Source organism: Alexandromys fortis, unplaced genomic scaffold (assembly GCF_014885135.2).
Source record: "Alexandromys fortis isolate MF-2015 unplaced genomic scaffold, M_Fortis_MF-2015_v1.1 scaffold_152, whole genome shotgun sequence".
Classification (NCBI taxonomy): Eukaryota; Metazoa; Chordata; class Mammalia; order Rodentia; family Cricetidae; genus Alexandromys; species Alexandromys fortis.
The window spans coordinates 2,544,309-2,554,494 of NW_026068045.1; the positions used below are offsets into that span (position 1 = coordinate 2,544,309).

The 10,186-nt window shown below is 48.1% G+C and overlaps 1 protein-coding gene across 4 annotated transcripts in view; it reads left to right on the forward strand.

Annotated features, from left to right (window-relative positions):
* The first annotated feature begins 4,849 nt into the window (after nt 1-4,849).
* Nucleotides 4,850-10,186, forward strand: part of Pmvk (phosphomevalonate kinase) — a 16,769-nt gene continuing 11,432 nt past the window's right edge. For 2 of the 4 annotated variants that reach the window (XM_050118750.1, XM_050118751.1), the window contains exons 1-2: nt 4,850-5,142; nt 7,891-7,954. In XM_050118750.1, coding sequence (XP_049974707.1) covers nt 5,048-5,142; nt 7,891-7,954 — 159 coding nt within the window. In that variant the 5' untranslated portion in view covers nt 4,850-5,047. Of the gene's footprint in view, nt 5,190-7,890; nt 7,955-10,186 lie in introns of all 4 variants that reach the window. The other 2 variants (XM_050118753.1, XM_050118752.1) reach the window with 2 other exon arrangements.

The window sequence follows — 10,186 nt, forward strand, 5'->3', positions numbered from 1 at the left end:
GCTGCCTGCCCTGGAGTGTGACTGTTGGCTCCTACCAGGGAGTAAGGAGGGAGGGGCTGGTACAGCCATTAACTTATCACGACATTTCTGCACACGGAGAAATAGATGTTGAAGGAGGTAAGACTATTTTACTAGTGGAAGAGACACACACATGCGGAGGGAACGACAGTTGGTTATGGTTTTATATGAGTTAGGGGTGTTGGTGGGAGAGCAGCGACCTAAACAGCATTTGAACTGCGGTCCCGGGCCTCCCCATCCCACACAGTCAAAAATGTAATCAGATCTGAACTTATGCTGTGTACTTATTACTGGCTAAACCCAGGGCCTGGGCCTTTTGGGCCAGCGCTCCTCCAGAGCTCCCTTCGCTCTACTGTACTGTCTCTGGCTCCTCCCCCTAGATCTACATGGGAAACAGAGAGAGGTTCTCCCCACGCTCCTTGGGCTCCTGGTTCTGGAAGCATTTCCCTTGTTTACTAGTTGCCATCTTGCTGGCTCCTGCTTGTAGGTAAGAAATCAGCTCTGGAAGAGCCTTTACTGAGCATCCTTTCAGACGAGAGGAGCGACTTGTTCAGGCTCCCAAAGCTTGCTAGGACAGAACACACACTCACGCAAGCACGCACGCGCGCACACACACACACACACACACACACACACACACACACACATTGGCTCTGAACTAAGAGGAAGTGCTGTGTACCACACACAGGCCAGGCGCCTCTGCTTCCTTGTCCTTTCAGCTAACTCTGCAGAGAAGTGTGGTTGTGACCACAGGGGGCAGCAGCAGGACCGGCTCAGGACTGGGATGGGAGGGAGGGAAAGAAGGAGCCTCAAGAGGCTGCCCCAGGACTTGGGGAGCAATTGGGTTTGGAGTTATGCAGTCCTAGCCTTGGGTGTATCCATAGAGGTCCCTTCTAACTTCAGGGGGAAAGTCCTGGCGTCCCAGTCTCCCACATGGAGCAACCTTTTTTTTAAAAAAAATTGTTTTTATTGAGTTATATATTTCTCTCCGCTTCCTTCCCTTCCTCTCCCATAGTGTCCATGCTCTCCGTTTACTCAGGAGATCTTGTCTTTTTCTACTTCCCATGTACATTAAATCCATGTTTGTCTCTCTTAGGGTCCTCTTTGTTGTCTAGGTTCTCTGGGATTGTGAATTGTAGGCTGGTTTTCTTTGCTTTATGTCCAAAGCCACTTATGAGTGAGTATATATTATATTTGTCTTTCTGGGTCTGGGTTATCTCACTCAATATGATGTTTTCTAGATCTATACATTTGCCTGAAAGTTTCAAGATGTCATTATTTCTTTCCACTGTGTAGTACTCCATTGTGTAAATGTACACATTTTTCTTATCCATTCTTCAGTCAAGGGGCATTTAGGTCATTTTCGGATTCTGGCTATGACAAACAAAGCTGCTAGGAACATAGTTGAGCACATGTCATTGTGGCATGATTGAGCATCCTTGGGTATATACCCAAAAGTGGTATTAACTGGGTCTTGAGGAAGGTTGTTTCCTAATTTTCTGAGAAATCGCCACACTGACATCCAAAGGGATTGTACCAGCTTGCATTCCCACCAGCAATGGAGGAGAGTTTCCTTTACTCCACAACCTCTCCAGCATAAGTTGTCATCAGTGTTTTTGATCTTGGCCATTCTTACAGGTGTAAGATGGGATCTCAGAGATGTTTTGATTGAACAACCACTCTTTTGCTCCTTCATTTCTTTCTTTTTTGTTTTCTTTCTTTCTTTTTTTAAAGATTTATTTATTTATTATGTATATAATGTGCTGGCTACATGCCAGGCAAGTGCACCAAATCTCATAGATGGTTGTGAGCCACCATGTGGTTTCTGGGAATTGAACTCAGGACCTCTGGAAGAGCAGTCAGTGCTCTTACCCTCTGAGCCATCTCTCCAGCCCCCATGTTTTGTTGTTTTTTGAGACAGATTTTCTCTATGCAGTCCTGAGTGTCTTGGAATTAACTCTGTAGACCTAATTCCCTGCCTGCCTCGGCCTCCCGAGTGCTGGGACTAAAGGTGTGTGCCCAGTGGTCCTTCATTCCTTGACTAGTCATTTGGGTTACCACCCCACTCACCCTGCATTGGTGCCACTTGATACGCTTTCCAGCAGCCGAGGAAAACCTGAAGAGGGAAGGGATAGCCCCGTGTGTGGAGGCTGAACAGGCATGGCCATGAGGTGAGTTGGCCTGGAAAACATCTGGCTTTAGAACCAGACGGAGCTGGTTTCGTTATTTAGAGGTGTAGATCTTGAGACAAGTCTCTCAGCCTCTTGTTTCCTTTTATGTGTAGGAGTGTTTTGCCTGTGTATATGCTTGGGCACCATATGCCTGCAGTACCTGTGGAGGCCAGAGAGGCTGCCAGAGTCCCGGAGCTGGAGGACCAGGTGTTATGGTATTGGTCCCTTTAAGAGACAAGCCACGCCCACTCCCTCCCCCATCTGCTGAGGCAGGCTGATCTTCAGCTTCAGCCTGAGTTCGCTCTCTTTTCCATCTTCCTCTCGGAGAGGCAGCTTCGCTTCTGCCTCTCTCCTCACTTCTCTGCTTCCCCCCTTCTCTCTTTCTCCTCTTCTCTCTCTCCCTCTCTCCCTGTCCCCCCTTCACCCTTCCTCCTCCATAACCCCCTGAATAAACTTCAACCTCACCCTGCATGTCGTGTCTATCCATGTTTCTGTCTTCTGCCCGCCCGCCACGTGTCTCCCTGCCTGGGACCAGCCACTGCTCAGGGACCAGCAGCCATCTCTGCCTGGGGCCCGCTGTCTGCCGCCACATGGCCTGCCACCACCGCTCTGGGACCCGCAGCCATTTCTGCCTGGGACTGGCTGGGCCTAGAGCCCGCTGCCTGCCACCACATGGCCCGCCACCACCATTTGGGACCTACAATATTTCTGCTGCCTACTGCCACCGGGGATCTTGTAGCATTTTTTAAAAAAGAACAACACCAGGAGTGACTTAACCCTGTATAGACTTGGTTGGCTTGGTAAAAGCTGGCTTTCAGTGGGGTCCAAAGAAATGTTTGTTTGTTTGTTTATTTTTAAAGAGTTGTCAATTAATTTAAGTAGTCCCATGCCTTCTTAAAACCAGGGGCAAGCAGGACCCAAGATTGGGTCCTGTAATCGGTGCTTGTGAGGGGGGAAATGTGGGGGCCAGCCATGATAACCTAACTATAGGCAGGTCACCCCAAGTAAGTTCTTTACTTCCAACCATTATCACCTGCCATCGATAAATTTAACAAGAGGCCTGAGTTTACCCTGAAGCGCAGTGCCTGGTAGCAGGAAAACACCACAAATCTGAGATTACTTGACCACTGCCCAAGAACAGACCATAAAAGGAAATGCCTGACATTCCAACCGCTGTAGATAGGATCACCAGCCAGAACACACTCACCAGGACAGCCCTAACAAATGTCAGCCAATTAGGGGTCCTAAGCCTCAGAGACCCCTCACCCCCACCTTTACTACTATAAAATCCAATTCTAACTGAGCTCGGTTGGGGCTCTTTGTTTATTCTAATACGTTGGACGTGCGGAGAGACCGAGTTTGCAAACTTGGTTAAAATAAAGGCTCTTTGCTTTTACATATGGGACTCGGTTTTCTTGTTGGCTTTTGTGGAGACTTTGCAGATTTGGGCATAAGAGAGAGGATTATCGGGGTACAGAAACTTTTCAGTGCCGTGTTTCCTCTATATCCCTTTTCCCCAACCTCTCATTTTCTTCTCTTTATTTTGTTTGTGGCCAGGCTGGCCTGGAACTTGACTGTTTCCATCTCTGGCAGGCACTAGCGAGGATTACAGGCACCAAACACAGTTTATTTAGGGCAGGTCATCACTTAGGCAAGCACTACCAATTGAGGGGCATGTCTGCCCGTGAGCGTAGTGATGCACTGTCCTGAGTCTGCTTTTTCTGCACTTGACTATGCTATGCCCAAATCAGCGAAGTCTCTGTTCCTCTTTAGTTTAAAGTGATTTGTTTATCTTTATGTGTTGTCTGTGTACCACATGCATGCAATTCCTACAGAGGCCAGAAGAGGGCGTTGGGTCCCCTGGAACTGTAGTTAGAGCAGGTTATGAGCAGCCAGGAGGGCGCTCTGCAAGGGCCGATTCATCTCGCCATCCCCGTACCTCTTTCTAATATAAAGGGAAGGAATTTTTTTCCTGAGGTTTCATGCTTCACTTTGGTCTTCGCAAGACTTTACGGAGTCTATGAAATGGAGGCAGTCATGGGCTGCAGGCTCTATTTTGACAAGCTCAGAAAAATGCAGGACAGTAAATTACATCTACAGACAACAGCAAGAGGGTGTCAGAGCACCCCGAATTCTGCCTCTCAATTCCTGGTTGGATGTTGGCCTCTGGAGGAAATTGAGCAATCTTCTTCAGGGTGGCGTCAGAGCCCCTAACCTATACTACTGTTGTCACCGATGCTCCAAAAACCTTTGGTGAAAAGAAGGTGGTTGCTCTCGCAGGCGGCCTCTGCAGTTACAAAACCTGTTCAACAACGAAATAGCCTGCGTTCTACTAAGCCCCTCCCTCGCCATGACATCACGAAACACACCCCATCGTGTCATCGTCTGGTTACTTCTTTGGAAAGAGTTTAGTGTGGGCCAGACACATACTTGCTTTAGAGCGTGCATTCTAACGCACAAATAAAGACGCAGATTTGAAAATGCCTTCAACATTACTGTTTCTTTTTTCTTTCCATTTGCAGGGCTGTGAGGAAGTGAATGTGAGGCCGATCTTCCCACGCAGCGTCTACCTCGGCTCAGGCTGTCAGCCGAGGAGGCGGGGTCGTGGCGTCACTTCTGGGCGGGACTGGACGGTTCTAAGTGCGTGCTGGTGGGGGGGGGGTGGGCTCCTAGACACGGGGACGCGAGGCTCTTTCCCTTCTGTCTTCTCTAGCGCTTTCTCGGCGCGCGGTTTCGACTTGGGCTAAGTGCGGGGTACCTCCTCCCTTCTGCTCCTACTGGATGCGTCCACTTCGTGCTTGGCTGGAATTCAGGGGTCCGAAGTGTCAGCTTTAGGCCTGGTGAAGTGTGGTGACCCCATGGCCCCTCTCGGAGGCGCCCCGCGGCTGGTGCTGCTGTTTAGCGGGAAGAGAAAATCCGGGAAGGACTTCGTGACTGAGGCGCTGCAGAGCAGGTGTCCGCGGGTGCAGAGAAGCCGGAGGAAGGGCGCTACCGCAAGTGGTGGGCATGATGGAGGGGGCTCGCCAGGGCAGGAGGGACAGGGCAGGATGACGCAGGGCAGGAGACGGTAGGTGGTAGATCCTCACCGCAGAGAAACAGCAGCCTGCACATGACCTCCTCAGAGAACCGGGGGACTGCCTCTGCAGAATTCTGAAGCTGTTGGTCTCTCTTCAAGAAACACCAATTACGATTACTACCAGGCATCTTCAGTGTGCCATTCTTGTTTCACGACCGTGTTGAGGTAGCTGGTACAGATAAGGAGACTAAAGTGACAGCAAAAAGACCCACGGCCTGAGTGGGACCGTTCCAAAGAGAATCTGCCCAGAAGACCTTGTAATTGCAGGGATTGATGGGTATTCTATGCCAGGCACTATGCATTTAACCCACATAGCTTCTTTGTCAAGTTACTAGCAATTCAACAAATGCAGAAGCAGGGGCCCTAAGAACTAAAACCTGGGGTGTGTGTGTGTGTGTGTGTGTGTGTGTGTGTGTGTGTGTAATCCAGCTGCAGGGAAGGCTGATGCAGGAGAATCACTTGAACCTAGGAGTTCAAGGCCAAAGTGGACGAGATTTTTGACAATTAAAAAAAATTGCTAGGCGGCGGTGGTACACGTCTTTAATCCCAGCACTCGGGAGGCAGAGGCAGGCGGATCTGTGATCCTGGTCTACAAGAGCTAGTTCCAGGCAGGTTCCAAAGTTACAGAGGGAAAAAAGAGAAAACAAACAAACAAAAATGTTTAAATGGTGCATGCCTTTGATCCCAGCACTCAGGAGGCTGAGGCAGGCAGATCTATGAGTTCGAGGCCAGCCTGTTCTACAGAGTGAGTTTCAGGACAGCCAGGGACACACAGAGAAACTCTGTTTCTAAAAACAAACCGACCAAAATCCAAACAAACAACAAAAAATGTTTACGGGGGTCATAAAGTAGCAAATTCAGGATTCAAATTTGAGTTTTGTCTGCCTCCAAACAATACCTTTCACTCATTCTGTCCATCCTTTCTAGTTATTTGTTTTTACAGGTTTATTTATTTTGTGGGTATGTGTGTCTGCATTGTGTGTGCTCTTGGAGGCCAGAAGAGGGCATCTGATCCCCAGAACTGGAGTTACAGACGGTTGTGAGCCTTTGTGTGGCTGCTGGGAATGGAACCTTGGTCTGTAAGAACAGCAAGTACTGGATTAAAGGCATGTGCCTCTATGCCTGGCCCACATCCATCTTTAAAAACATGGGTTCTGGGGCTGGGGAGATGGCTCAAAGGTTAAGAGCACTGCCTGTTCTTCCAAAGGTCCTGAGTTCAATTCCCAGCAACCACATGGTGGCTCACAACCATCTGTAATGGGGTCTGGTGCCCTCTTCTGGCGTGCAGGCATACACACAGAAGGAATATTGTATACATAATAAATAAATATTTAAAAAAAACTTAAAAAAAAAAATGGGTTCTGGGGACTGAACCAAGGTCATCAGGCTTATGAGGCTAGCCATTTCCCCAGCCCTGGATTTTTCTTAAGTGATAAGATATTCTAAGGAGCATTTTTTTTTTTTGGTGTGGGGGGCGCTGGGGCTTGGGCTAGGAGAACAGAGAAGAGGGAGAAAGAAAAGTGGGGCTTTTCTCCAAGACCAGTGTGGTGGTGCCACCAAGTTTTAGCTACCCCAGTTGTTCTAAGAGGTTCAGAGGAGCCCTGGCCAGAGGCCGTTACCCAGATCCTTTATTACTAAACAATCATCATCAGTTTCTAAATTTCCTCAGTCCTTAGCTCCAAGAGTAGTCAGAGAGCAAGTCAGGAGCCCGGATGCTGGCGTTAGGCTGCTGGGGTTCATGTCCTGGCTTAGCATTTAGTGTATTCTGCCAGACTTCTTACCTGGTCTGTTCTAGATTGCCTGTTGCTAAACGGGCGTTATATAGGATGTTAGAGGAGTTAAGTGCATTAACACATGAGTTACAGTGATTCCTCGCCAGGAATAAAGTGTTGCTCATTTTTAATTGCGTTTTCATTACTAACAAATGTTGCTTTAGTTAACTTTCTTCACTCAGCCTCAGTGTCTTCATCTGGAACATGGGCTAGTGAGGTGGTTTAGCAGGTAAAGGCACTTGCTGTCAAGCCTGATTTGAAACTCATATGACGGAAGTAGGGAAGTGACTTTTGAAAGTCGTCCTCTGACACACACACACACATTCATCAGAAAAAGGAGGGAGCGGACGCACCTACTTCACCGTGTAGGTGCTTGCGCACACTGTGAACATCCCCATGCCAGGTAGAAATTGTGACTCCTAGTGTTGGATCCAAGTGTAGCACCCAGTACATGGTTAATAGGTGCACTGAGTAACTTAAAGGGAAAACTATTTTCAGTCAGTTTGTCTCAGCGTCTCTGTGACTCTGAAGAGAGTGAGTTTAGGGTCCTAGCAGTCATCTGATATCGCCAGGCCAGGAGTTTTCCATGGGACTTATTTATCGGTTCTACCTGCTAGTTTCAGGGCTCTTTTTTATGCTGCTGACGCTCACAGTAATTCTGTGTGAGTGACAGGGCAGGTGATGTTATCTTCATTATTTTTTTATAACTGAGCAAAGAGGATCAGGGAAGGGGAGACCTGCCCAATAGAGTCTTACAGTAGAAATGAGCATCAGAGGTACTGGGCTCCCCTTTTAGACACAGGAGACTCTTGGCAGCTGAGGGCTAACTGGGTCCTGATTCCCTGTCCCGTAGACTTGGAGGTAACATCTGTGCGGTCCTGCGGCTCTCTGGTCCACTCAAGGAGCAGTATGCTCGGGTAAGTGGTGGCTCGTGGCATCTGGGGGGCTGGGAGGAGCCTGCTCTTGGGTTGTGGAGTTGTGGCTGCTGCTTGAGTCACTGGCATGGTCCCAGCGACCCAAGACCCTAGATATGAGACCCTACCTGTAGGAGAGACAAACAAAAAAGAAAAAGAGTCCAGGAAAGCCATAGACACTTGAGTTGACAGCTCTGATGCCACATAATAATAATATTAACTAATTAGGATCTGTAGTTAGAGGAGCTACCCCTTGTGTGACTGGCCTGCATGCCAGCAAGGACCTGTATTATCGCCCTCTTACTCAAAACCGCGGTGTGCCTCTCCGCTCTCCCACCAATTGACCTGATGCAACCCTGGAACTCTCAGGGGCTGCAGAGACAGTGCTGTGACCTGAGTCCCTGGTACCTACATAGAAAGCAAGGCATGGCCATGCACACTTGTAATCCCAGCAGTGGGGAGGCAGAGACAGGCCGGCCAGCTCAGGCTAGGTCAGCTCAAATAAAGCCCCAAGGTGAACGGAGCACCCGAGGGTGATGCCTGACCTCCAGATGCATGCACATACGTGCACACACCTGTCCCCCAAAGAGGGGACAGGTATCACGTGAGTGGGCAAGGTGTGTTGACAAGTGCGCAGACACCAAGCTACAGAGCAGTGTGTTGCTGCCCTAGGCAGTTGGTTTTTGTATAACACAATATCTGAGGCTGGGTACTTTGTATGGAAAAAGGATTTATAACTCAAGTTCTGAAGACCCAAGAACATGGTGTTGGCATCTACTTAGCTTCCAGTGGAAGAGCAGTGAGCAGAAGAAGGATCACGCTGTAAGAGGGGAGAGGCTTGGATCCTTTTTATAGTAACCTACATGTAGGGTGACCAGTCCAGTCTTACAAGAGTGGGAGCTCATTAATCCTCCCTGAGAGCCACAATACCTGAGGCACCTTATCCAATACCACCGTACTGGGGATAAACCATACTAGTAACTGAGAATCAGGATCATAAATGGTGGTGCGTGCATTTAATCTCAGCACTCAGAAGGCAGAGGCAGGTGGATCTCTGTGAATCTGAGGCCAGCCTGGTGTACAAAATGAGTTCTAGGCCAGTCAAGGTTACAGAGTGAGACCCTGTCTCAAAAAAAAAAAAAAAAAAAAAAAAAAAAGGGAAGAAAAAGAAAAGATAAGGCATTATTTGCTCATATATCCAGCTCTTCTTCAAGTACATATTATGAGGTGCTTGTCCTTTTGAGCACTGTTCCGACTGCCAGGAAGGCAGACTGCCCTGCTAGAAGAGACACCATAGAAACGGTAGTGTTGGCTGCCTCAGGGGGGGAGGATGGGAGGAAAAGAGATTTTTATTATAAATGAACACATCTCTTTTGAATTTTGGTTGTCGCTATTTTACTATTATTATTTTGAAACTGGGTCTCTGGCTGGTTTAGAATTCTCTTTGTAGATCAGGCTGGCTTCAAACTCACAGAAATCCATCTGCCTCTGCCTCCTGGCTGCTGGGATTAAAGGTGTGTATCACCAAGTCTGGCCTCCTTTGAATTTTTTTTTTAATAATTTATTTATTATGTATACAATATTCTGTCTGTGAGCATGTCTGCAGACCAGAAGAGGGCACCAGACCTCTTTACAGATGGTTGTGAGTCACCATGTGGTTGCCGGGAATTGAACTCAGGACCTTTGGAAGAGCAGGCAATGCTCTTAACCACTGAGCCATCTCTCCAGCCCCCTCCTTTGAATTTTAAATCATGTGGATAGAAAAAATAAGATTATTGATTATTAAAATAGGATTAAAAATTAAATAGACTTAGATTCAGGGCAAGCGCACAGAGGCAAGGTCAGGTCACCGACATTTGTTGCTGGTCCTAGTGCACCCTTCCAGGGACCTGTGCTCGGGTGGCCTTGGTCTAATCTCTGGACCTGCAGTCCTGGCTCCTTGGACTTCTACCAGCTCTGCTGACCTAGTCCTAGGGCAACAGCCGAGGGACCACAGGGTAAGGAGATGCAGAGGTGTCCTTATTTCTTAGGGAGAAGCTGGATGGAGAAGCTCCTCTAGCCCAGGAGTAGGAAAGGAGGGGGAGGCGGGGCCATAGGCCTCCTCAGTGGGGCCGAGGCGCAGTTTCGTTTCGTTTCTTTTCTTTTCTTTTCTTTTCTTTTCTTTTCTTTTCTTTCTTTCTTTCTTTTTTTTTTTTTTTTTTTTTTTTTTTTTTTTTTTTTTTGTTTTTGTTATTT